The following is a 27603-nucleotide window of genomic DNA, read 5'->3' as shown; positions in this document are numbered from 1 at the left end:
TTGGTTTCCAGGGCCCAGGCTTGGGTCTCATTTGCCTCGGGTGTGTAAATAAAGGTTTGTGTGCATCCAAGATTAGCCTCAGTCAGGGAAGTGGGCAAAGCCAGGCAAACAGCAGGGCGAAGCTAGTGATGTGCAATTTGTGGCAGGGCTTTCCCTGAGACAGGAGGAAGGAGGCTAATGAGGGCCCAGAGAATGGCCGGGCCACCCTGTTTCTGTTCTTTGAACGTCAACTAAAAAAAGGACCTGTGGGTCCCTTCCCTTTCAAGCCAGCAGGCTCGCCCAGCAGTGGATGCCCACAGCCATCTAGAAGGTTCTCTGGCTTCACAGGACTCGACATAGATCCACTAGATGCCACTGGCTTGACTTGCTGGGGAAGAATGGGACACTTTGAGGAGGAGAAGGTTTGGCTCCCTGAAGCTCGTGTGGAAGTCCTGGGTTTGGTTATAGGTCAGGGTTTTGTTTGTTTGTTTTTGTTTTTCTCTGTATAACAGCCCTGGCTGTCCTGGAACTTGCTTTGTAGATCAGGCTGGTCTCAAACTCAAAACTGGGCACCTGCTAGCCTCTCTGAAGACCCTGTGATCCCCAAGAAGACAGCTGTTTCCCAAGGGAACGTCAACAAACCCACATGGGGACAGCCACAGCAGTCAAGAAGTCACACTGCAGTAATGGAGAACTAGGTCCATCTCATAAAAAGTTCCCAGTCAAATTGGGTACCTCATAGCTTCTAAGTTCTTGGGAGCAGAGGCTGAAGGAGATCTGTCCTCACTGGGGACCACATGACTGCACCTGGTGTACCTATGTTGTGGTGGCTGAGATGAGTCTAGGTGAAACACACAGAGATTAACCAAAGTTGGGTGAATGAAAAAGCAAGAAAGAGAGGCTGGAGACATAACTCAGTTCATAGAATGTTTGCCCAGTAAGTGTGAAGCCCCGGGTTTGATCCTAGTGCTGTGTAAGCTGGATGTGGTGAACATGCCTGTGGTCCCAGCACTTGGGAGGTAGAGGCAGGAGGATCAGAAGCTCAAGGTTATCTTTGGCTACATAGTGAATTCAAGGCTAGCCTGGGCTACATGAGACCCTGGAAGGGAAGGAAAGGGAAGGAGAAATAATGGAAGAGATGGAAAGAAATAAAAGGCAGAAAAAACCAAGAAGAAAGGTTCCCAAGATGGCCGAACTGTGCTGAGCTGGGGTCTGTTTCTCTTGACTGACAGCAGTGGTCTGGCCTTGGGAAAGCCCTTCCTAAACCCCTTTAGGATCAGTCTGAGGAGTTTGGCTGCATGAGTTTAAACCCAGACTGTAGTTTTATCACCTGGGTGGTCTTGACTAGGTGACTTCACATCTACAGTAGCAATTACTGCCATTGCTACTAGGAGTTGCCTGATACCCAGTGTTCCGTTGGGCATTAGGTAGTGTTTCTGATTTCTCACACCAGTCCCATAGGGTGAGCACTGCAGTTCCCATTGCACACCCAAAAGAGAGAGCTTGTCGGGACAGGCACTGAGACCTCATGTCTGAGGGTCATGCTCCTGGCAGGGATTTGGTTGACTGTAGACTCAGACTTTCCACCTGTAGCCCAGACTTCCCATAAGCCATCAGGGACTATTCAGATCCCATGGCTCCCAGAGAGTGAGCGCTAACCTGGGGTCTATGCTCATCCTCCTCATCTTCTCCGGGTGCCCCCAAATCTTTCTCAGGTGGCACGTGACATGGATGCATTCTGCACTGATTGATTGACACATGATGTTGGCATTTTAAAGTTCTCCTCTGCTGTCCCCTCTTGCCCGAGTGCTCCTATTATATACCTGCATGTCCACCATGTGACAGCAAGGTCTTTTCTTTGTTCCCTGCTGCCTCTCAGAGAGTGATAGTGAACAAGTGTGGGCCATCTGGGTCAGCCTGTGGTACCTCTGGCCTAGCCTGGGGTGTACCCATTCATCTTTCCTTCAAGAAACCTTCATGCCCTTCAGTGGGCTTCTTTGCCATGTTTCTCTGTGACCATCGACTGCCACCAAACTCTTCTAGCCTGGAGAGATTCCGTTACTAACGCTTGGGGAAACAACATGGCAGTCAGTGAGCGAGCAGCTTATAGTAGAGGGACAATGGGTCAGCCAAAGGGATTGGGAGTGCTATAAACTCCTGGGTGGAATTCCATCCATCCATTTGTTCATTTCTACAACTATTGCTTTTCTATTCTGGTTGGATCCAGTGCCAGAGCCCAAGATATCTAAGTAACATAATAGCGAAAAATCTTGTTCTCATTAGGTTGCATCGTGTTAGGGCCTACAGCATACAATATGAATAAAGGAGGCAGCCATATGTTAGATGGCATTCAGTCTTCCCAGGTGCCAAAGCAGAGAAGAGGCAGGAGAGTATCTGTCTTTGTGTCTGCAGAGGAGGGTGCAATCTTAGTGAGCAGTAACTATAACTAGGGACTTGGTGATATGGGGTCCTGAAAAGAAGTGATAGAGGGTCCCCAGGGGGAGCATTCAAAATGTGGTGGTTTGAATAAGTAATGTCCCTTATCAGGTCAGGCGTTTGCAGCCTTTGAATACTTGGTCCCCAGTTGGTGGCGCTTTGTGGAGAAGTGCAGCCTGGGAGGAAGTATATCACTGGTGGGGCCTCTCTTAAGGCCTCACTCTGCTTCCTGTTTTCTCTCTCTCTCTCTCTCTCTCTCTCTCTCTCTCTCTCTCTCTCTCTCTCTCTCTCTCTCCTTGGTGCTTGCTGTTAAAGATGTGATCTCTCAGTTTCCTGTGTCTGTGGCCATGCCTACCAATTGTTGCCATGCCTACCAATTGTTGCCATGCTCGGCCCAGCCATTATGGGCTCTCATTCCTCTGGAGCATAAGCCAGAGTAAACTCTTCCTTAAGTTGTCTTTGGTCACAGTGTTTTTTTAAATCACAGCATCAGAGTAACCAATACAAAGGAACTAATACATATGGCTTCTGTGGCTGTGGGGTCCTAGGATTAGCTGAAGACAGGGTCAGAAACAAGGGGTCTTCTCAAGGGGTCAGAAAAGAGGGGGAATCCTGAAGAGTTTACAGCATGGTCTAAGCTGATTTATCAGTATCCTCCTGGTTCAGCCTTCAGAGACAAGGGAAAAGTTGGGGAGACCTGCTAGACACTTAATAACACAAGACCTCCTTGTGGCAGTCTCTGCCTGCCTCCTGGTCTTAGTCCTATAGATTGACCAGAGAATGAAAACTTGACAGGCTTTAGGTCCAGGGTGATATGAGACCAGGCTCCAGTGCAGAAGTGGGGTGAGCGGCTAGGTTTAAGATGCAAGGGACAGAACTCAGGCAAGTCCAGACTGAAAAGACCAGAGAACATCTGGGTGACAATTTTGTCCTGTTTGGGATAATGGGCAGGGCCTGTTTCGGGGCCTGCCAGGGCCTCTGCTCTTGGCTGGCTTCACCGTCAGCAGCAAGCACATTCCACGGCTGATGATGGCTTGCGGTCTGGCCTGGCTCTTTCGCTGGTTTCTTCTGCTCTTTAAAAACCAGAGTTGGAGTTCTCTTTAAGTTTAGGGCATGAATCACTGCTCGTGGCCTGGGAGGGGGATGGAGGGACAGAGCCAATGTGCTCTTGGGTGCTAGCGCTCACTCGTGTGTGTGTAGACCCCTGGGGCCAGCTGTGTGATGGGGTCCCAGTTCACACACTGGTCCTACCAGCTTCAGAGAGTCTAGCTAACATGGTCCTGAAGGCCCCTCCATCCACCTTGCAAGCCCACCAAGTTCAGAACTGACTCAAGGTCCCCTGTTTGCTTCTCACTTCTCTTTCTCTTCAGCCAGCAGCCCTGGCCCTTTGCCTCCTACACTGTTTCCTCTCTTAGGACCCAAGGACCCAGTTCTATAGACTTCACCTCCTCACCTCACTTCTCTTTCATCTCACCCACGCTCATCCCAGGCTTTGGGTTCTCTTGCCTGGGTCACTGTGGTGATCACCCTCTCCTCTGCCTGCTTGTCATTGTCCTATGATAGTGGCTTTCCCCAGTCTCTCTGGGAAGCTTCTCTCTACCCTCCCTCGGATACCTTCAGTGGCTCTCATCTACCGAACCCAGATGTTCTAGTTGGCATTGAGGTCCTTTCTCAGTGGCCTTAGCTGGCTGCCCCATGCCTAGTCTCTCACAGCACATTCCCCAGCACCCTGCTGACAGAGCATCAGAGAGTTTGCACAGGCATGCTCTCTAGTCCCCCCTTTCCTGCTGCCAGATTGGTCCTCATCCACAGTCTGCCTCTTACCTCTGAAACCTGAGTCCTCTATCTGAAGCACTCTACAGCCTTTCTTACATCTTTCCCTCTATCACAGTCATTTATCCCAAACTCTGCCCCCTCCTACAAAACCATAAGCTCCTCCCATAAGAGCATCTCATGCACACCACAGCACCTGACACAGCATCCAGCTCCCACAGGCTATTGTGTTAGGATGTCTGGAAGTGATAGGCAAAGCCAGCCACCTGTCCTGTCTTGTCCTCAGATAGCTTTCGATTTTCATGGATGTACAGATAGCTCTCTCCTTCACTCTGCCTGCATTGGCTGCCTGCTGTGGTAGCACTGTGTAAAGGGTGGGGATGCGGGTGATCAGAGATGTCCCCTCTGCCCTTGCAGTGTTCCCAAGGCGGCAGGAGAAGATGAGAAGGCAGTTGGGATGGTGTGAGGTGAGGAAGGACTAGCCTTGGGCTCATACAAGTGGGGCCCCAGACTATATCTTTAGGGGTCAAGTGAAGCTTTCAAGAGGACTGAGATTAAGCAGGAGGCAGCCAGAAGCGAGGGTACAGAAAACCACAGCACGGAGGCTGAAGGCATTTGGTGTGCTGTGGGGCTCTGAGACACCCATGCATGTGTTCCTGCTAGTGCTGAGTCCCGAGTGCAAGCCAGCTGATCGTGTAACATCTGGCTGGCTTTGACAGTCTGGGTACAACCTAATAGCAGTAGAGAGCCAGGGAAGGCTTAAAGCTCAGAACCAGACAGGCTCAGCTTTCTCTCTCTCTCTCTCTCTCTCTCTCTCTCTCTCTCTCTCTCTCTCTCTCAACTGTTGTTCAGAGAGTCTGGATGGATGGGGGTAAAAGGGACAATGAAATCTGAACTCGAGGAACTGGGGAGATGGCTGAGATGGCTGAATGAATAAAGTACAGGAGGATCCCTGGAGCTTGCTGGCTAGCCAGTCTAACCAAATTGGGAAGCCCTAGGCTCCCTGTCTAAAACATAAAAAAGGTACATGGGCTGAGAAAATGGCTCAGTGGATAAAGCGCTTGTGTGAGCATGAGGACCTACAGGTCAGAGCTCTAGAAGCAACGTCAAAGCCATGCAGGTATAGCAGTTGCTCAGGCGGCAGAGACAGGATTCCTAGGGCAAGATGCATAGCTAGACTAGGTAGATCAGTGAGCTCCAGATTCTCCAGTGAGAGGCCCCACCTAGACAGACAAAGGTGGAGAGCAATCAGAGAAAACACCTGTGTAAACTTTGAAACTCCACATACATGCACATACCTGCACACAGTGTGCCACACACATGTGAACATGCATAGACACACATGCATACCACATAGTTGAAAAAAGGTGGAAAGATTGAGGAAGACACCTGATGTTGAACTTTGGCCTCCCACTCTCCCTCCCCCACCATGAGCACACAAATGCACACACACACACACACACACACACACACACACACACAAAGCTGAAGGTAACCTGGGACTTCAATGTCCTGGGGCCCCTCTGTTCTACCCCCTAGAATATTGCCTCTTCTTGAGGGAGCACTCTTTTCTCAGCCAGTTTGACCTTGGCTTTGCCAGTGCCATTATCCCAAGTCAGGGTTTCTTCACTGGGACACGCGACCCCAGCAGTGCCTGCAATCAGAGAGGGAATGGCCTTCACCGGCTTTGCGCGCCACATCAACTCATGCTGGCCACTTCTAGGTGCTCAACCCCTGTGCCGCTACAGCAGCTCTGCCTGGGATCAGCTGACAAATGCAGTCTTCCCAAGGCCCCCTTTGGTTTCCTTGGTTTTCCCACCTAGTAGCTACCTAGCAATCAAATAGGTTACGGCCTCACCAGGGGACACAGATAACGTGTCATCATTATATAGCTCCTCAGCTCCTACCCCAAATTCCAAGCTACTCTCTGAAGTGAGAGCATGGTTATATTTCTTGCCAGAGGACAGGCCTGTGGGGGAGACCCAAGGAAGCAAGACTGGTCTGCTGGGTATGTGATTGCAGTAGCTTAGGGAATTCCAAACTTGGATTTGTGCCCCATTTCTTGAAAATTTTGATAGTTTTGAAACAGGCGGCCTTGAGTTTGATTTTTCACCAAGCCCCACAGTTCGTATGACACAAGCCCTGCAGGTATGGTGAGTGGAGCGACCCAACTGGCATTAGCTTTGCCTGCATATTATTTATGAGTTTTATAATATCCACCTATTACTATGAGAGGCCGTGATTTCTAGGAAAAGAGAAATTCCAGAAGGAGGAGAGGAAATAAAGAAGATTTTATGGCTCCTTTTCTGGAAGGAAGAAAGTGAGGGGCCTGGGAATGTGCCAGACAGAGAAAGGGGTGGTAAAGACTAAGAAATGTCTATAGAGCCCCCCTGTGGTCTACAGAGAACCCCCAGTGATCTACAGAGAATCCCCAATAGTCTAGGGAGAACCTTCAGCGGCCCACAGAGAACCCTCAGAAATCTATAGAGAACCCCCAGCAGCCTATGGAGAAATTCCCAGCAGTACAGAGTGCCCCCAATGATCTACAGAGAATCTCCAACAGTCTACAGAAAACCTCCAGCGGTCTACAGAGAATCCCCAATGATCTATAGAGATCCCCCAGTGGCCTTCAGAGAACCTTCAGTGGTCTACAGAGAACCCTCAATAGCTTGCAGAGAACCACCAGTGATCTACAGAGAATCCCCAATAGTTCACAGAGAACCTCCAGTGACCTAAAGAGAACCCCCAGTGATCTACAGAGACTCTGCAACAGTCTAGAGAGAACCCCCAGTGATTACAGAGACTCTCCAGTGATCTATTGAGACCTCCCCCAGAAGTCTACAGAAACCCCCTGCCCAGCAGTCTATAGAGAACCTCTCAGTATTCTACAGAGAATCCACAGTGGTCTACAGAGAAATCCTCAGCAGTGTACAGAGAAATCCACCCCCGTGATCTACAGAGACCCCTCAGTGGTCTGTAGAGACCCCTCAACTGTCTACAGAGAGTATCTGTCTGCCACAGTGTAGAAAACCTACCAAACATCGTTCCTTAAGATGAAGTATTATTATTTGTTAAGTTCCCATGGTGGGTGTAGCCAATCAGGTTCTAAATCTCACCCCCAGCTAGGAGACCTGGTCCCGGTTCTTGGGAAAATGATGGGAATCACTCAACCATTGCCTCACAGTTCCCTCATCCATCTAAGATAAATCACATCTCTGGTCCCTTCTGACGCACAATAGAAACATTGAATGTTCCTTTCAGATTGTTCAGAGTGGCACTTGCTAGTCCATTTGTGACCTTCCTGCAAAGAGCAGGTGGGCCCTGGGAGTCACTGTCAGGAGTCCTGGAAATCACTGTCAGGAGTCCCGGAAGCCTGGCTCAGTTGGGTGATGCTGGGGGAAGAGGGCTAGCTGTCAGCCTCTAATATAGAGGCATAAATACCGTCTCTGTGTCATTCTGTTTGGCATCCTGGGGTGTGTTGCTATGGTCACTCACTCACTTGCCCCACATTCCATAAGGAAAAATCTCTGCCTACTTTTGACCAGCATCACCCAAGCTCCAGGCTGGGTTTTTCCTCCCTATAGCATCAGACTGTCCATCAGAGGTAGTATCTAGGGAAGGGCCTCTTAGACAAGGAGGCTGAGGGATGGACCATGGCCAGCAGATCCCCTGCTTCACCTGAGGTCCACCACTAGCCCTTAGTTCTTTTGGCTCAAGGCACCAATGGGTTAAAATGCAAATGCCTTTGGGTAGGACAGATCAAGTTATCCTCACTCATTTGTGATGTTCAGCATCAATTAGCTTATTAGGCCTGGAACTCTGGGCATTCTGGGTTTTGGGTACTTGGAGGCAGGTGACAAAACCCCTGGCGGTGGGTTGACTCTGATGAACCACTATCTGGGGACCACTTCTCACTGTCCTGCCTTGAGGAGTCTTTCTATACCTGAGAATGGAGGGGAGGCTGCCCTGCTCCTGGGATCTGCATTCTGATCCCATGTCTCCTGAACGGTCCACAAGATCATCGTGTTGTTTCTCTATGACCGCAAGGCTCACTTTCTAAAGAGAACATCATGCATGAATTAAGAGCACAGGCTTGTGAGCCAGGAGACCCAGCTCAGTGCTTGCTTAGTATGCAAGAGGTCCTGAGTTCAATACCACCCCCCCCCCGGAAAAAAACAAAAAAACAAAAAACGTGGTTTTGAGGGTCAGAGAGATCCTGGCACCACCTTTGGCTCTATAGCTGTGACCTTGACTTAGCTATTTGACTTCTCTCATGGAACCCGGCAAACAAAGCTGTGACTCCATGAGGACTACATGCAATGTGAGAAAGAGCTTACCACAGCGCCTGTCATAACCCAAGTAAGACGTGATGAGGTGCTGGAGAGAAGGCTCAGCAGTTACAAGCACTTGCTGCTCTTCCAGAGGACCTGAGTTTGGTTCCCATCATGCTCTAGTGGCTCACAAACACTTGTAAGTCCAGCTCCAAGGGATCTGATATCCTCTTCTGGCTTTTACAGGCACTACCCCCCCCAACATACACACACGGCATGTGAATGCACACACACACACACGAAATGATGAGAATGACATTACCACCTCCTGCGGACAGTCTGCCAGGGACCATTTGGTAGAGTGAGCATGGATGGATCACCTATGGGCCATTAACCAGAGCTTCAGCCTGAGAAGTTGTTATTCTCCTCATTTTACAGTTTGGGAAACGAGTCCCTGGTGGGGGGGGGGGCTGCCCAGGCTCACCCACCTAGAAGGGGTCTGTCTGGCAGTCAGTTTGACTTCCCAGCCATGACTGATCAGTAAGCAGTTAATGTTCCAGGGAAAGAGATGAGGGACAGCAGGGAGGACTTGAGTCACAAGGACTGCTCCCTTCAGGTGAGATTTTAGACATAACCTAGGAATTAAGGACACCATATGAAAACTTCCTGTGGAGGTTTAATTTATAGATGACTCCTCCAGTCTCTATTTTTACTAACAAACCTCTGGGCATTCGGCTGAGAACAGGATCAATGAGGATTGGGATGTTGGGGTTGGGACTGTCCCTACTTTAACCACTGCTCCCTGCAGCAGGCACCCCATGAGGAGGGTGTGTGGGAGTCTCTGGAGCTCACAATCTTTTTTGGGGAAGGTAATTTCGCAAGGCTATGGCTCCTTGGTGACAATCTTCAGTGTAGGGGTAGAGAGGGTAGGAATGAAATGGACATTAAGTGGGCAGGAAAGATGTCATGTTTGAGATGTGATATGTGTGTTGAGTGTAAGTGTTCCTGTGTGGGTGTATGTACATACATGTGTATGAGGTCAAGGTCTGATATCACTTAATTACACTTTACCTTCCTTTTTTTAAGGCAGAGTCTCACTGACTCTGAAGCTCTCTGATTCAGTTCACACCAGTGATATTCTATCAGATTCCCCAGTACTGAGATAGCAGGCATGGGTTTTTCCATGAGTTCTGAGGGACTGAACTCAGATCCCCAGACTTGCATGGCAAGCACTTTCCTGACTGAGCCTCTTCCCAGCTCTCAGATGTGAGTTTTGACCATGGTGTCGATCCCTTCTCTTTACAGCTACACTGCAGTGATCAACTTTGACTCCAGAAAGAACTTGAAGCTTGCGGAGAGGCAGTAATACCCCAAATTGGGCATTGTGGAGAGAAAAGAGAGTTCCTCAAATTCCCCAAGTGAATTTCCATCCACACAGCAAGAGCCAAGTCTATCAGCTCAGAACATAGTTTTAGTCCAAGCAACAGGGACAGGACACACTGGGGCAGTGTTTGGGGCTGGGGGATGAATATGGGGGTTTCTCTACTGTTGCAGGAGGAGGAAGTTTCTACTCCTGGAGGGGAAGAGAACACGATTCAGAGAGGGCATGTGGGAGGGGAGAGCTGAGTGAGCTCTCTGAGGGCCCCCAGTCCTGTGGCTGGGACCCATGAGAAGGCCGTGGTTTACATCACCTCTTTGAGAAGTTGGGGGACACGGGTATGGTAACTAAGCAGTCTTATTTCCTCAATTGCCAGCTTGTGGTGACTGAGGGGCTTGGACAAGGGCACCTCCCAGACTCAGCCCTTCCCAGCTGGAGAGCAGGCAGGGAGCCTTTTCAGTCTCATGATAGCCACACTGCTTGCATTCCACCTGGTTTTTCCATTGAGAGGGACCTCCACCCAGAAGGACACACCAGAGGTGTGTTGGTCCTTCTCCTCCCTAACACCAAATTCTCACCTGTGCCAAGATCAAATTGGTATGAGGACAGCTTTGGTGCCAAAATATGAAGTCTTTCAGATTGTTCTGAGACCGAGGGGAGAGTCTTGGTTTGTTTGGGATCCCAGCACATCTATGTCTCTGAGCCTCCCGTATACCTCCCTAGACTTCTCCCGTGGTCTTGAGCTTGGGAGGGGTGGTTCTGAGCAGCTTTAGATCCTTCATCATTAGACCCTTCACCTATGATGCCGCGGCTGGCGAGGAAGATGGCTCGATATGGTAGCACTCACCATGAACTAGGTGAACTGCTCATTAGGTCTTTGCAATAACTTTACAAATTCTGTTACTATCCCTGCTTTGTAGAAGAGGAACCTGAGGCACAGGTAATAATTTGGCAGGGGCAGTGAGGTCTAACCGCAGAGTCCAGGTTGATTCCAGATAGCAAGACTCTGGGCCTTCATTCCCACACCACCTGATCTTGCTTGATCCTTGGGCCTCCTTTCGGACCCACATGCCTCACAGGTGAGGGGTCGAAGTCGATTCTGCCCTAGGGTCAGGAAAATGCTGCAGTGATCCCTCAAACCCTTCCAGTACACAGAGTCCAGAGCAGCCAGGCACCTTTATGGTTTTAACATGAAAACTGGTGTTGTGGCATGCATTCTCAACCCCAGTGCTGGGGAGGTAGGGATAGACAGATCTCTGGGGCTCATCCACCAGCTAGCTCAGCCAGCTTGCAAGTCCCAGATCAGGAAGGGCCAGTCTCAGGGGGATCACACTGGATGAACAACACCTGAAGCAAGTCTAATGTTTCACACTTATCTACACATACATATAAGCACCCACACACCCAACCACACACACACTCCCACACACACACACACTCCCCCCCACACATACTTGAGCGCCCCTACAAAAATTGTCGCCCTCTAGTTCTTGAGTTCCTAGGAATATAAACAATGTCATTTTAAGTCCCACTCACTCTATGCTTTGGGGGGGTCCAGTTCCTCATCCAGAAAGCCCCCCTGACTTACCTAGTGGACGTTGAATCTTTCCTATCTGAACACACGCACACAGACCCTAGTTCCTCTGCTCTGTTCACTCCCTCACACCTCTGCTTAGCCTTCTTAGCCCTTGCTTTACCCTGACCCACAGCAGAGCCCAATTGTCAAGGGCGTGTGAGCCCTACCTTCTTCTTGCAAGCAGATCCCCTCCTAGCACTGACAAATATGTCTAATGAATGCCGTGTTCCAAAACCCCAAACTGACCAGACATAACGCACAAGTGGTTTTCTCCATATAAAGGGAGCAATGGGTCACAGATCCTGTCCTGAGAGGTCCTTTAACAAACCCCTCCCTCACTGCCCCGCCCCCTTCAGTGGCACCAACGTAAACAGCACCGATGGAGACCTACTGCGCACCCAGCCTCAACCAACCAGACAGCTTCGACAACTCAGAATTCTGCCTCCGTTGTCCCCCACGAGAACAACTTCTGAGAACTCACAAAGTCCTGAAGAGTTAGATTCCAAAATCTCCCTCTTGGCTTTGGGGTGTTTGTACTGTCCCCATTTTCTGGGGACACCTGTTTGGAGCCATCCAGGAGCGTTCCTGTCCTTCCTATGGCTGGATAGCTAATGACTGGAGACAGTTTCTCTCCTATCTAAGGGCACCCCCAGCGGGCTTCTATCCTTGGAGCTTTCTAGAAGCCGCTGGTCTGGCAGCAACGCTTCCCCTGCCCCTCCCCCAACCCCAAATCATACAGGAATGTTTGTTTCCAACTGTGTCCCTGGGATCAGAACGAAATGCAGCTCGTTTCAAGAGGCCTTTCATCTGCAGGCGCTTCCAGAAGCAACAAAGCAGAGGAGGGCACATTTGTGTTCCCAGATTGGGAAAACCGACCACGACTTGAGAAAGCCACCAGACTCTACTTGCACTCCTCCAGGGCACCAGTTGTCACCACCTCTGTCCTCTCCTACTGCTCTCTTTTAGGAACAGCGCCACTCAGAAAGAGCGTCAAGGCTGGCCGCTTGTACCCAGCCCATTGGTTCCTTAGGCTCTGGCTCTGGCTGGAGCATTCTGCCACACTGTGAAGGGGCCAGGAAAACTTTCGCTAGCCGCAGCAAAGAGCGCTGCGCTGGGTACTGGCAGAGTGGAGGCCCAAGCCGGGGTAACCCAGGCTTAGATCTCAAAGGCTTTCCTTTCTTCTCTTCCCGTGGGTACCGAAGTTCCTGCTGCTTGGAGCACATTAAGCGGTGGCGGGCGTTTCAGTGACAGCGGCTTCCCCCCAATTACTGAATAATTGCATAATTCCGAGCGCGAGCCGAGGACGCTGCTCTGTCCCTACGCTAGTGTCAAGTATCTTTCCTACCGGTCCTGGACTGAGGGATTGTGCCCGCTGCCTGTGGTCGGGCTGAAGAGGGCTTGCCAGCGCCTAGCTGCTGAACTGGAGGAATTTGGGATCTCTTAGAGCTCCTGGTTCTCTGGGGGCCACCACATCTGGCTCTCCAGACTTCGGGATGCTCCGCCTCGGGTGGCAGGAGGGCAGTCGGGTCATGCTCGCTGGGCAAGATCTGTCTGTCCCCTGCCCCAGCTGGGGCCTTGGACCCTCGGCTATAGAGGGATGTCCTAGTGACTCGGTGGACACGTGAGAACTTGTTCCCACAGCTGCACTGGGGCACCCAAGGTGCTCAATGGTTCCAACAACTCAAGTCCTTTCTTCTCTTCATAAGCATACCACAGTCCTAGAGAAAATTTCCTCGGCACGCCTCCCTCTTTTGCTGTCTTGGCGGCACAGTTTAACTGCAGCCGGTTCCCGGGCAGACCTGTGTCCCCAAGTAGTGCCAAGGGAGGCGCGTCTCATCTCTCTCCTCACAGTTGGAGCTGAAGTCCAGGAGGACTAGGGAGGGGCTCCCGGAAGAATAAGGAGGACACGTACCTGGCCAGAGGCTGAGGGTCCAGGCCACCAGGAGGCCCCTAGGCAGGTCCATGGCCCGCAACGCGGTGGCAGGATGATCGTAGGGCTGCGAGCCAGAGCGACAGCCACAGTCTATGCGTGGCGTCCCGAGCCTGCACTGCTCCAGGCTCCCGCTCCCTGACAGAGGCGCAGAGGAAGTGGGAGGGCTCCAGTGGCGGGGAGGGGCGCAGACACGCGGCGGCCCTGGCTCTAGGCCAATATTGGCCCCTCTGCCACCTGGGCTGCTGGCCCGACGCCCTCTCCATGTCGTCCCCACCCACCCCATCTAGGCTCCGGTCATAATAAATGATGGCTCCCCAGAGTCAGCTACCTCGCCAGTGCAGCACCTGCCTGTTCTCCATCCCCAACCAAATCAGGGTCTGCCCAGGAAAAGCAAGTTGTGGTGTCTATTTTCTAGGGGAAAGAACTGCATAAAGACCACAGGGGAACCTAAGATGACCTGGGGCCACTTTGCAGCGGGGTCTTTTGCACAAGTTGGATGGATTCTCCTTCCTCAAACCATTTTGACACACTCCTTTGTCTCTCTGTTTCCTGGGGCTTAAAATGTCAAGGCCATAGTGCTTCTTGGGCCCCTGGAACAAAGGCAGCGAACTCCAACTTCCACTGTTCCAGCCGCCACACCTGAAAAATTCCAAAGCGGCCAGGAGGACCAGGGACCACGTTTGATGGTTCAGGAAGCATCTCTTTGGGACCCAGACACTACTCCCTAGCCATAGTAATCATGGACAGTTAACTTCAATGCACATTTTTGCCCGAACTTTTAATTAGGCTTTGAGCCACAGTCTGCAGATGTGGAGGCTGGCCTTCCCAGCAGCGGTGGAGCAGAGGAAACCAGCAGGGTAGCCAGCGTGTGGGGAAGCGAGAGTAGGGAGAACCTTCCCAAGGCTGCATATGGATCTGCAGGCACATGCTCTTTCTCCAGCTCTCTTCAGTGTGTTTCACAGAGAAACTAAATGGCAATTGATGTACTTGCGCTCTCTCTCTCTCTCTCTCTCTCTCTCTCTCTCTCTCTCTCTCTCTCTCTCATCTCCTTGGTTTGTAAGGACACTTAACCAACCCCTAACCCCAACCCTCACCCCCACCTCCACACCCCTTCTTTGGGAGCAGAAGAGCTTAGTGGATGGGCAGACAGATGGGTGAGTACAAAGGATGAGGAGGAGCACAGAGGGAAGGTGTCAGGGAGAGATGAGAAGGACTTTCCAGAGTGGACATTTGTGGAGAATCCTTGAGGATAAGGTGGGTGTTGAGAAGGTCCACCATTTACAAAAACTAAGCAAAGATGATTATAATTTTAGGGGAGAAGAGAGAGAGAGAGAGAGAGAGAGAGAGAGAGAGAGAGAGAGAGAGAGAGAGAGAGAGAGAGAGAGAAAGAGAGAAGAGAGGGGAAATGGAGGGAGGAGGCTCTCAGGTCTTAGGACTCAATCAGTGTTCTCAACCTCAGGTTCAAATTTCAGAAAAGGATGGTGTGATAAAGGAACAGGCTCTCTTGCTGTTCTAAAAGAGACCATAGATCAAAAGAACCAACTTCTATGTCCTCTGCCAGGATAGGAGAGGGGCTGGGGCAGGCCTGGGCTGGAAGAAGCAGGCTTGGCCTTGGGAGGAGGCTGACACTGGATGGCCTGACAGGGAAATGTTGGGTGCTTGCTGGTAACAGTTCAACCCTTGTAGTGTCCGGCTTAATGTTTAGGCAATCATTATTAAATGTTATTTAAAATCTTTTCAGTTTGTTTTATGATACTGGAACGGAACCCTGGGTCTCAAGCCTGCTAAACAAGTGGTCTGCCACAGAGCAACACCCCCAACTCTTCACAAGGAAACTTTATTTTTGTATATGTGTGTGCACATTGTGTGTGTGTGTGCGCGCGCGCGCGCGCATGCGCGCGCGCGCACAAACACATGTGCAGGCCAGAAAGTAACTTTGGGGACCTTCCTTGATCTATGTCCACTTTTACTTTTATTATTTAAGAAAGTATGCGTGTGTGCACGTGTTTCTACGTGCGTATGGGTATGTGAGTGCAAGTACCCATGGAGACCAGAGGCATTGGGGCCCCTGAAGCTGTATCTAGGTGGTTGTGAGTCACCTGACATGGAGGCTGGGAACTGAACTCAGATCCTCAGGAAGAGCAGTAGGCATTCTTAGCTGCTGAGTCATCTCTCCAGCCCCTCTCCGCTGGATTTTTTGAGATAGGCTCTTTCATTGGGTCTGAACCTCACCGATTAGGCTAGACTGGCAGACTAGTCAGCTCCTAGGTCTTCCTGTCTCTGCATCTCAGGTGCCTGTGGTCACAGATGTGCTCTGCCATCCCAGCTTTTATGTTCATGTGGGAGATCTAAGCCCTCATGCTTATGTGGCAGACACTACACACTGAGCCACCTCTCCAGCCCCGTAAGCATTATTTATGGCACATGGACCGCAGCAGATGCATAAGAAATTTGTGATGTAGATCCCAAGGCTATGAGGAGCTCAGAGAACTGGATGAAGGGCATTATGGGAGCTGGGCTTTGAGCTGATTGACAGCGCCATGGTATCTCCCAACTCTACAAGGGCAGCGCTCTTAGTCGCCTGTAGTTTTAGTGGAACACATGTCACGAAATCCACCATATAGTTCAACTATATTTGAATAGTCACAGGATTGTGTCACCGTGACCACTAATTTCACAACGCTGTCATCATCCCCCAAAGAAACCCTGCACCCATGAGCCACTAGTTCCCTCACCCACCCCCTGGCAACCACTAACCTTTCTGTCTCTGGATCTGCATGTTCTGGACATTTCATGGAAACGGACTCATCCAGAATGAGGCCTCTGTGTCTGGCTTCTCTCATTTTGTGATGTCTCTGACATTCACGTATGGAATAGTGGTGTCCACATTTCGTTTCTCTTTGTCATAAACGGCATTCCAATTGGATGGCAGCACCACAATGTTTATCCATTCTGTAGGTGATGCTCTTTGGGGTGTTTCCACTTTGGGTTACAGTGAGTAATGCTGCTTGTACAGACATCTGGTACAAGTTCTCATCGGAACATACATCTCGACTTCCCTGGGTAACATACAGCCACACATGGTGTGACGGTGTGACAATGGTCCAGGCTTAGATGGTCCCATGAAGCCTGACCATCTGGGTCTGTGTAAGGATGCTCCCTGTGATGCTGGTATAGAAATGCCAAGGCCTAGCAGTGCACTTCTGCCATAGTGGCCCTGTCTTTAAGGGATGCATGGCTGTATTTAGGAGCAGTGCAGCTGAGCCACAGAATAATTTTATATTTGAACCCTTGAGGAACTCCCAAACTGTTTCCACAGTCTCTGTGCCATTTTGTGTTCTCACCAGCCACCTAGGACTGCAGTAGGCAGTGTTTTTCTCTTTTGAAATCCACCTAATGACAGTGACCTCATTTCACCCTTCCAGTAGCCCTACAAGAAGGTAGGTCCATTTTTTTTTTTTTTTTTTTGTAGATAAAAACGTTACATAGGTGAAGAGTCTTCTAGTTGCAAGGGCTAGAAACTCAATACCCACTGAAAGAAGTAGAGAAGCAATGTAAAAATCCTCATGCAAGAAAGTAAAACATGGGGCTAGCTGCAGGCAGTGGGCTAGCTGCAGGCAGTGGGCTAGCTGCAGGCAGTGGGCTAGATGCAGGCACTGGGATAGATGCAGGCACAGAGTTAGCTTCAGGAAGTGGGCTAGCTGCAGTCACAGAGTTAGCTTCCGGCACTGGGCTAGCTGCAGGCTTGGCAGAATCAAGAGACTCAAACAAATGCCCCACTTTTCTTCTCTTAGCTTTGTTTCATTCTGATCTCTATTTCCACAGGGCCGTTTTCTCCATCTTTCTGAAAAGATGGCTGGCAGGCCACTTTCCCAAACTTTGTCTTCGTTGATTCTAAAGGGACAGAAGCAGTTTTCCCTCCTAGCTCCATCAGAAAAGCCCAGGGTTTGGGGACACACCCTCCACTGAAGAAATCATAGTGTCTGGAGGACATGATATTATAGCTAGCCCTGTCTGGAAAACACACCCATCCCTGGGGACTTGGGAGGAGATGGCACAGTGATTGACAGCTCTCCCAGGACCACATATTATAGGACAGGAATTCTCTAAGGAACCAGGAAAGGGAGTGCTAAGGCCTGCTGGACACACAGCCCATAATTGCCAATGCCACTACAAAGATTTCTGCTCCAAACAAGAGTAGGGGAGTCACTCAAGTCCCCACAGCACCTACAAGCAGATTGTGAAGAGAACCCAGGGGTGCTGTCAGCAGATTCAGAACTGGTCACATCTCCTCCAGGAGGAGGAGGTAGGCCTTCCACACCAGGACTGCAGTAACCTGGGCAGCCTGGAGGGAGGTCCCATGGGTGGCTTCTCTAAGAAAGAACTTGTAGTGGGCAGGGACCTCTAGTGGGGGCTTGGGTTCTCTAGAACTGTTAAGCACTTCTTCCAGTGAAGTACGTGGGGTGGCCTGGTCTGCCTTTGCTTTGGTGAGGTGCCGCTTTCTTTCTGCTCTTTCTCTGTCTTGTCACCTCTGGGACTGTGATCAATTGTTCGGGTTTGCTTTGAACTGAGGGATTTCCCAGGTTGCTGCATGTTCAGAGTCAAGATTGGGAAGATGACATGATGAGCATGATGGTGCAACCCTGCATTCTCAGCGCTTGGAAGCTGGGGGCAAGGGAGTTGGAAGTTTGAAGTCACCCTGAGATGCCCAGTGAGACCCTGTTATCTGTCTATCTATGTCTGTCTGTCTGTCTATTATCTATCTATCTATCATCTATCTATCTATCTATCTATCTATCTATCTATCTATCATCTGTCTGTCTATCTACCTATATATATTTGGGTTTTAGAGACAGAGTTTCTTTGTGTTGCTCTGGCTGTCCTAGAACTTGCTCTGCTGGGATTAGAGGTATACACTACCACTGTTCTGCCTGAGACCCTGTTATAACACACACACACACACACACACACACTCCATCGCTCATCTACTGCTCCTTCTCCAGAACCTTCTCTGGCTCTTCTTCAAGCCTCTGTTCCAGACTCTCCTGGTTACTTCTCTCCAGCCTCTTCCCTCTGCTCCAGGGCCCCCAGTGCAGCCAGTCTCCGTATAGACTGGGAGACTCTTTGGAAACATTCCCTGGCTTCTAAGCCACTTTCTGCAATCCAGTCACCTCTTGCAGATACACCCTCCTGTCTCTGTACCATTAGATGGTTTGTGTTTAGGAAAGGCAGATTCTGTTTTGTTTTTTTAAAAAATAAACTTGAACAAACTTACAGTTCCTGGAATACTCATCTTAGTTTTTTTTTTTTAAAAAAAAAAAAAGAAAGAAAAAGAAAACATAAAAACGATAAACTCCGAAGCTGATAAATTCCCTAGCCTTCCATGCCCATCCCACCCCCACCCCCCAAAAGAAGTCACATTGCATTTGTTAGCTGCAGTTTAGTGACATTCCACTGCTCTGGGCTAGTATTTGTGCAGTGGGAGCTGATTACACTCCTGGGCACAGCTGGTCCTAGAGGGGCTCTCCCCAGGCCTCATCACTAACAACAGAGGGAACAGTCTGGAGACAGGCAGGTGCCCCAGCAGAGCAGGTCACCCAGCCACTTTCTGCTTCAGTCTATTCTGAACTTTCGGGCAGGTGGGGGAAACTCCTGTCCCCGAGCCCCAGCTGTGTTCCACGGCTGAGGGCAATGACTAAGCCCTGTCCACAGTCTATACTGAACCAGGGAGCTATTCCGAGATTTCTGTTTCTCAAGCCACAAATATGCTCAGCATTTGCAGGAAAGATATCAAAGGAGAGAATTATGTCCCGAGCACAAACAAGACACGCAGGGCAGAGGAAGCTCCCTTCAAAGGAAAAGCAAGGCGAAGGGTATACAGAATACAGACGGCCTGGAAAGCCTTCAGGTGCAAATCAATATCTTGAGAAGCCGCTGCTGTCTTTCATTTCTATAAATGTTTAAAATTTATTCTTTGTCTATTCCACACACATTCCCAATATATCTTGTTCATAGACACCCCAAATCCCCCTTCTATTCACCCTGGATTCCCCCCTATACTTTCCTCCTCACCTTCATGTTCTTGTATCTTCTTAATAACCCACTCCTATCAGTGCTGCCTGTGTGTGCATTGTGTGTAGGTCACTCACCACTGGAGCATGGGGAATCTATCAGTGCCCACACCCCCAAAGAAAAAGGATTCTTTCTCCAGAAACTGTTAATTTTCAGTATCTCTCCAGCTAGGCATGGGGCCAATGAGCACCCCACCCCAGTCTAGAATGCTAACTGGCTTGATCTTTTTTTTTTTTCCCAGCGGTAAGGGAGGGGATCAAGACAGTGTTTCTCTGTATAGCCCAGCATGTCCCCTAGAACTCTTTCCAAAGACGAGGCTGTTCTCAAACTCAGAGCTCTGCCTGCCTCTGCCTCCCGAGTGCTGGAATTAAAGGTGTGTGCCACCACACCTAGAGAGGCTGGCTTGATCAGGTTTGTGTGGGTAACCGTAGCAATTGTGAGATCATGAGTGCAAAGTCAAGTCATGTGCAAAAGACAGCATGATACAGCACTCCTCTGCACCTTCCGCTCTTACCTTCTTTCTGCCTCCCTTTCTAGAATGTTCCCAGAGCCTTGGAAGAGGCTTGATGTAGATGTCCTGTTTAGGGCAGAGCACTGATGAGACTCACAGGAACAAAGCTTTGGGCAGGTACTATGGTAATGCATGCCTGTCAACCTGGGGAGGCGGAAGCAGGAGAACCAGGCATAATCTTTGGCTACTTAGGGAGCTTGAGGTCAGCCTGAGCTACAAGAAACCCTGTCCCAAAAATAAACAAGGAGAAATATTCACCCCAGGAAAAACACCATGGCAATGCCAACCTTAGAGCTACCCTTAGCAGAGTGGTTACCATGAACAAAGTACTGTCTACACCCCATGCTCATTTTCTTAGGGAGGTCTTCAAGACTTCCATACTGGAGGTGGATTAACTGAGATGTCTGTCAGGAAGCAGCCATGAAAGTTAAGGTCTGTCTGAGCATGCAAAGATAACTATGAACTTAGCAAGGACACTCAGAAAGCAGTTGCGACGTTAATATGAAGAATTCCCATGATACACAGGGTTCACAGCCAGGGCACTGTATGGCTAGAGATTAGCAGCTGAGCCATCCTTTAAATGTGTTTACTGAGCACCATGCTGAGATACAGCGGCAAACCAGATGTGGTTCCCAGCTCCCTCAAAGTCCCAAATCTAGGAAAAGAACAAATATGGACGGTAGTGGCCCAAACGACAGCCACCATTGACTGGGTACTTGTTGATCTAGGCACTTTCCTCATCTCTGTTCCCTTTACTGTGGTTCTTCTATGAAGTAGCTAGTATTGCTTCTAAAGATGAAGAACTTGAGACAAATTTGTACAGGCACAGAGCTTAGAACTGTCAGAGCCAGAATTTGACCCTTGGTCTACCTGACTCCAGATTCTGAACTCTCAGCTTCTAAGCATCATTGTTTTCAGCACAGGATGGGCAATGGGACTGCGATGAGGCACGGAGACAGGAGCATGAAAATAGTGCTGGGTGTGTGTGGAGAGGTCAGGGTCAGTGGTCACAGCTGAGCGGGCCTGGCAGTTGGGAGCGCTTCACGGAAGGAGTAGACACTCTAAACAGGGGAAGCTACAACACGCTAGAGTTTGCAAAACAACCAAGACTCAGTGTGCTAGGGTGGGGAGATGGAGAGTCTGGGGATGTGGCACAGTTAGTAGAGTAATTGCCCAGCACATACAAGGCCCCGGGTTCAGTCTGTAGTGCGTATAAAGCCAGTGATGGGGTGCAGACCTGGCACCCCAGCGCTTGCCAGGTGGAAGCAGGAGGATCGGGAGTTCAAGGGTATGCTCAGCTGTCTGTAAAGGATGAGCGCTTTCTGAGATATTTGCAACCCTGTCTCAAAAACAAGCCAACAAAACAAACACAAAGAGTACCCTATGGGACAAACACAGTTAGAGGTGGCAGGTGTGTGGGAACAGGAAAAACCTTAGTTCCAGGCTTCTGAGCCGTCCAGCTTCCTTTCCTCTTGCCTCCTGATGGAGCGCCTTGTGAGTGACTTCTTCAGTCTTAAGCCTCTGTACTTCACATGTAGGTCTCAGGAGGCATGATCAGAATACACACACACATACACAGGAATGCACATGCACACGCACAGAGACACGCAGGCACACACCACACCACACCACACTAGGAATTACACTGCCTGTGTCCAGCACAGTTCAAATACACATCACAACTGAGAACTCACTCCTAAGGGAGTCTTGCAGGCATACTCAGGTCAGTTTTGTGTTATTCCTGAGAGTGGCAGGGAGGCTTTCAGCTCTAAAGTGCCAGGGACATTCTGGCTGCACAAAAGCTCACAGGCAAAACTTTTATGTTTCCACAGTTTAAAACCAAATTCTAAGGAGGCAAATTTTAGACTTTTGAGGGAGGGTTGATAAAGAGATAAGCATAGTGACATCACTTACAGGGACAAATGTGGTCTTTCAATAGGTAGGGGAAAAGTTAAAGGGACTGTAGAGACGACTCAGCAGCTAAGAGTCTTTATTGCTCCTGCAGAAGGCCTGAGTTCCAGTCCCAGTACCCAAGACAAACAGCTCACAACCTCCTGCAATTCCAGCAGCAAGGAATCTGATGTCCTCTTCTGGCCTCCGAGCACACTGATCCTCATGGTCACGCACAATTTTATTTTATTTTATTTTATTTTATTTTATTCTTTCTCTCTCTCTCTTTCTCTCTTTCTCTCTCTCTCTCTCTCTTTCTTTCTTTCTTTCTTTCTTTCTTTCTTTCTTTCTTTCTTTCTTTCTTTCTTTCTTTCAGATTTCTGGCTCCTCTCCGCCACCGCCTCCCATTTCCATCCCCCTCCCCCAATCAAGTCCCCCTCCCTCATCAGCCCGAAGAACAGTCAGGGTTCCCTACCCTGTGGGAAGTCCAAGGACCTCCCACCTCCTTCCAGGTCTAGTAAGGTGAACATCCAAACTGCCTAGGCTCCACGCACAATTTTAAAACACAGCATTTTAAAAGACTTTCACAAGTGAGCAGGGGAAAGGGAGGTCTGTGCACCCTCCACTAGTCAGGCAGAGTCGCTGCTAATGGGCCATCTTAGACATAGCTCTCGCTTCCGGGTTGTTGAGTGCTCTGGGCACAATGCTCAAACATCTGTAAAGATGGCGTCTTCTCTCCACGCGGGCTCTGATTACCTTAAGGCCCAGCACCCCAGTCTCCTACATGCAGACCTGCATAAGTCCTGCCTTCAAGGCCCCGAGAAACCAGGCTTCCTCCTGTTTTCTTTGTTTGATTTCCTACCTCACTCCCAAACAAACCATGGGAAGCAAACCCTAACACACCCCAGAGTGTGAACAGCGGGACCAACAGCCATGGCTGATGCTCACTGACAGCGGACCAGGATTAGCATGGAGCGCTTTACAGAACTTCATTCACCCCCTCTGCCCGCAAGGAATGCCTTTCCCTCTCAGAACTCTGTTCTCTTGGTATTCTGCACTCCCGTGAGTGCTGGATCCTTCTTCTACAGTGTGGAGCTCTGTCTGCAGTCTGTGAACGCTGGGAATTGATGGAGAACCGTCAGTCAATAACCAAGGAGAGCTGTAGGACGAGAGGCCCAGACACCCACTCTCTTGAGAGACGACTCTGAGGAGTGCTTTGGGGAGTTGTCCAGGGCAGCCAGTGTGTCATGCCCCACAGTTCAGCAAGAGTATCCTTCTATGGCCACACCTTGGGCTGCCTTCCTTCCTTATTCTAACATTACCTTGCTGTTCCCAGAGAAAACTCCCAACACTCAACCTTTGACTTGCGAGATAACTCAGTCTAAGGCCCATGGTTTATAGAGGTGAAGCAACTTGTCTCAGGTTCCACAGATAGAAAGTGGGAGAGGCAGGGTTTGAATCCAGGGATGAGTGTCTCCCATCCACTCCTATTGCACTAACTTCAGATCCACTCACACCTGGGCAAGTGCCTAGAATGTTGAGGAATGCTGGACATCCTGCCTTTTGAGAGTCCATCTCTGGACCCTGAAGAACACACCACACACACACACACACACACACACACACACACACAGAGAGAGAGAGAGAGAGAGAGAGAGAGAGAGAGAGAGAGAATCTGAAACTTTATCAGCCGTTTCTCACAGTGTGAACATACCTGTTACATCCCTTACTTCTCGCAGTTCCCTGAGCAGAAAGACACCTTAATAGGGATTTAGGATGTGTTATGGTGCAGGAGCCCCTGGTCAGAAAGAGAAGCAGACCCATGCAGGTACAACTTGCCAATGTCACAAAAATCAGCAGGTCCTGTCTGTCCACTTAGCTGAGAGCCCGCCTGGCTGCTCTCTGACTCTGAGTTGGTGCTGTCAACCTGGGAGGATGTTAAGAGATCATTCAACATCCTCAACTGCATAACTAATCTTGGGAGATGAGACTCAAGGTAAATACAGACTCAGACAAACCACGAAAAACATTCGTGACTGCAGGACCAGTAACAAAAGCCACACTCTGATTTCCGACGCCAGCCAGACTTCCTGGCTAACTTCACTAAACTCAGCCTCCAGAAGACAGAAAAGGGCTGGTCCTCTTCTACCTACATTTCTGCCACAGGGTTGAGGGGCTTACTTTGTCCCAGAGGAACAAGCGGCTGCCAGGCTGGGGCAGCCACCTCTGGGAGCCTACTTCAAGCTAGCTGGTTCCCCATTCACTTCTGCAAGGCTGGCGTCCCACTGTCCTGCGAAGGTCAATCCAGATTGCCCCAGCTGCTGCTGCTCCTTGCAAGCATGTAGCAGAAGTAAACATCCTCCAAGCGATGTGCAGCTGGGACCGGAGGCCAAGGGGTGATGGCTGGAGGTATGCTGAGCGGGATGTTACAGTTGATGCTTGAGTAACAGATGCTTCTGCAAAATTCTTTCTCCCTTTTGGGTGTTAGTGAGAAAAAGATGGGTGCCAGTGTTGGGTCAAGGGTCTCTAGAGAAAAGCCAATGCCAAATGCTAAGCATGTCAAGGAAAAGCGCTGTGAGGGAAACGGAGACCTCGACAGGGTCTCCAAACAGGCTCAGCCCGTGACTGGTGCTCCGCAGCTGCTGTAGGGTGGTACGGTAGGAATCTACTGATTGTCAACTTCAAGGACCTCGAACATCCTCTGGGCACGTCCTTTAGCGGGGTTCTTGACTGGCTCAGCTGAGGTGGGAGACCCACCCTAAATGTTGGTGGTACCATCCCACAGGCTGGCGTCCTAGTCTCATCTCTGTTGCTATGACAAAAAAAAAAAAAAAAAAACAAAACACCCTTATCTAAGCAACTCAGGGGAGAAACGGTTCACTTTAGCTTACAACTCCAAGTTATAGTCCGTTGTAGCAGGGAAGCCGAGGTGGGAGGAACTGAGAACGACAGGTCGCAACTCATCCAAAGCCAGGAGCAGAGAGAAATGAAGGCACACACACCGCTGTTCAGCTCACTGGCTTCCCTGTTAGACAGGGCAGCATCCAAATCTAGGGAGTGGTGCTGCTCATAGTGGCCTGGGTCTTCCTACATCATTTAACGAAACACAGACATCTCCCATAGGCAAACTCACAGACTAGCCTGGTCCAGACATTTCTTCGGTGAACCTCTCTTCCCAGAGTCTAGACCAGCAGTTATTTACATTACAATTCATAACAGTAGCAACACTGCAGTTATGAAATAGCAACAAAATAGTTTTCTGGTTGGGGGTCACCAAAACATGACGACCTGTGTTAAAGGGCTGCGGCAGCAGGAAAGTTGAGAACCCTTGCTCTACACTATGTCAAGCTGACACAACCATCACTGCTGAGGACCTGGGCTGCATAGCAAGGAGAAAGAAGGTGAGCAGCAGCTCTCCTTCCTCTCTGCTTCCTGGCTGTGGGTGCCGCGTGACTGGCGACCTCACCCTCTTGCTTTGACGGACGACGGTCCCCTTAAACTGTGATCCCAAATAAGCCCCTCTTCCTGAAGGTGGTTTTGTCGGGTGTTTCTTGCACCAGCAAATTGTAAAGTAGCGAATGCAAGGTCTCAAGGAGCTTGGGCTCCGGGGTGGGAGAGAGCCCTCCACAGCTGGAGGGCTTCTCATTTACCACCAGTCTTCCACCATCTGTGCGTGGAAAAATGACTCAGCACCAAACTCTCTCACACAGTCCCGCCCAGGCGGCAGTCAGAGCGCTAAACTAAGCATTGGATCTATTTTAATTTTTATTGATAGCAATAAAATAATAATGTTATTTCCTGAAATATCATTTTTCAAATTAATATTAATAATATTTTTACTACTACTAAGCACAGCCCCGTGAAGCTGGTGCTGTCTTCAACTCTCATTTTACAGGTGAGAAACTAAGGCACAAGGGGTGCTTACCTGGGACTCTCAGCTGAACCTGGAGGTGCCCTTAGGCAAACTGGCTGTGCTATTCTTTTTTTTTCCTTTTCTTTAGATTTATTTATTTATGTTATGTATATGGGTACTTTGTCTACATATAATCTGCACACCAGAAGATGACATCAGACAGACATGAGCGGTCATGTGGGTACTGAGAATTGAACTCAGGACCTTCAGGAGAGCAGTAAGTGCTCTTAATCACTGAGCCATCTCTCCAGCCCCATGACTGTGTTACTCTTGACCATGATGCTTCTGCCTCTGCAGTTGCCGTGAGCAACACACGAAATGTGGCCTAGCAAGCGCTGGGCTTGGTGTCCACCTCATGGCAAACCCTCACCAAATGTTAGCTTTTATTATCAACAGCACACGAAGCAATGCAAAGCAGACTAGTCAAGCACCCTGCCTCACTTGAGATTCTTAATGACGCCTGACATTTGTTTAGCTGTGTCTATAATTAAAAAAGCTATCTGAAGGATGTGCCCTATAGTCCTCCCTGAAGTCCCCGAAAGCCACAGATGACTTGGAAGGCAGGAGAAGGTCAGTGGCCTGCAGAAGTTCATTCCACTATCCAGCAAGTCTTTATTGACATCGCAGAGCCTGTGTGAGCGGAGAGGACTCTGAAGGCCCCACAGCCTGGGACTTAGAGGATGGCTAACTCAGATTGTGATCACACAAGCCTTTCAACACTGAGCTGTCTGGACTGCGATACAGTCCAGTAACTGCTCCGACGCTACTTGTGTGCAGAAGTGATTGGAAGGAAGGGGTCCCCACACAGGCGCATGTCACAGTCTCACAAGGTCACCCCATCTAAGGACTAAAACTCACTGATCAGATGTCAGATAATAAAACCTTACGTGGAAACAACAGTTTCTAGTTCCTAAACAGCCGCAATTTCATTTTAACCTTGTGATACCCAGGTTTTAAAAGTTAATAAGAGATTAATGTTAATGACACCAACCATATTCTAGCCAGAATTATTCTTGATTTTTTTTTTTTTGCAAGCTCCACATCTGGACCCCTCTTGCACTCTCCCCTATACATCTGTGATGGTTGATTTTAGGTGTCAACTTGACTGAGTTAAAGGATTCTCAGAGAGTTTGTAAATAATTATTTCTGGGAAGAATGCCTAGTTTTAAGTCTCAGCTTAGCAATTCTGTGACTTTGGGCAAATGAATGATGCTCTTAGTATTTCAGAAACTGTATCTAGGAAGTGGAGGCAGCTGCTTCCTGTGCCTCCTGTGAAGATTAAAGGAGCTAACATATGTAGAGAGTTTGGAAAAGTGCATTGCATGTAGCAACTGGCGCTTGTTTATAGGAAATAAAAATACTGTATAGTTGTAGCCTACACATATTGTGGAAATGTATCTCTCCTTAGAGTTTGGTACAGTTTTTGCTTTATAGATTTTTTTTCTAAGGCTAAGTTGTTAGGTACATACAAAATTAGTATTGTCCTATCTTCTCAGTGACTAGAAATTTAAGTAAATTCTTTAGCAATGCTTTTTGTCTTGAACTCTATCTGGTGTTAACATAATCTTACTGTTTTTCCTGTGGTTCATGCTTGCATGGGTTTTCGCTTTTCGCTCTTTGTTCTCAATCTCTTTTTAGCTTTGTGTTTTAGGCGTACTCATGGAAGTGGTAGAGAGTTGTTTTAAAATTCAATTTGTTGAACTTGGTTTGAAATTGATGCATGGATAAGTCACTGTTCTGTTACTGTGATAAAATACCATGACCAAAAGCTGCTTAGCCATGAAAGTGTTTCTTTTGGACGACAGTTACAGAAGGCTATGGGTTCATCCTGGTGGGAGGGCCCAGCAGTAAGCCCCAGAAACAGGGAGCTG

At 49.3% G+C, this 27603-nt stretch overlaps 1 protein-coding gene across 1 annotated transcript in view; it reads right to left on the bottom strand.

The window, feature by feature from the left end:
- The window catches only part of Itga11 (integrin subunit alpha 11), a 102105-nt gene extending 88633 nt beyond the window's left edge, over positions 1–13472 (bottom strand). Inside the window, exon 1 of the mRNA XM_057766549.1 lies at positions 13326–13472. Within this exon, the coding sequence (XP_057622532.1) occupies positions 13326–13377 (52 nt within the window). The 5' untranslated portion in view covers positions 13378–13472. The remainder of the gene's footprint in view (positions 1–13325) is intronic.
- Positions 13473–27603: the final 14131 nt, after the last annotated feature.

Source organism: Chionomys nivalis, chromosome 4 (assembly GCF_950005125.1).
Source record: "Chionomys nivalis chromosome 4, mChiNiv1.1, whole genome shotgun sequence".
In the NCBI taxonomy this organism is placed as follows: domain Eukaryota; kingdom Metazoa; phylum Chordata; class Mammalia; order Rodentia; family Cricetidae; genus Chionomys; species Chionomys nivalis.
This window is presented reverse-complemented; position numbering and strand designations above follow the sequence as displayed.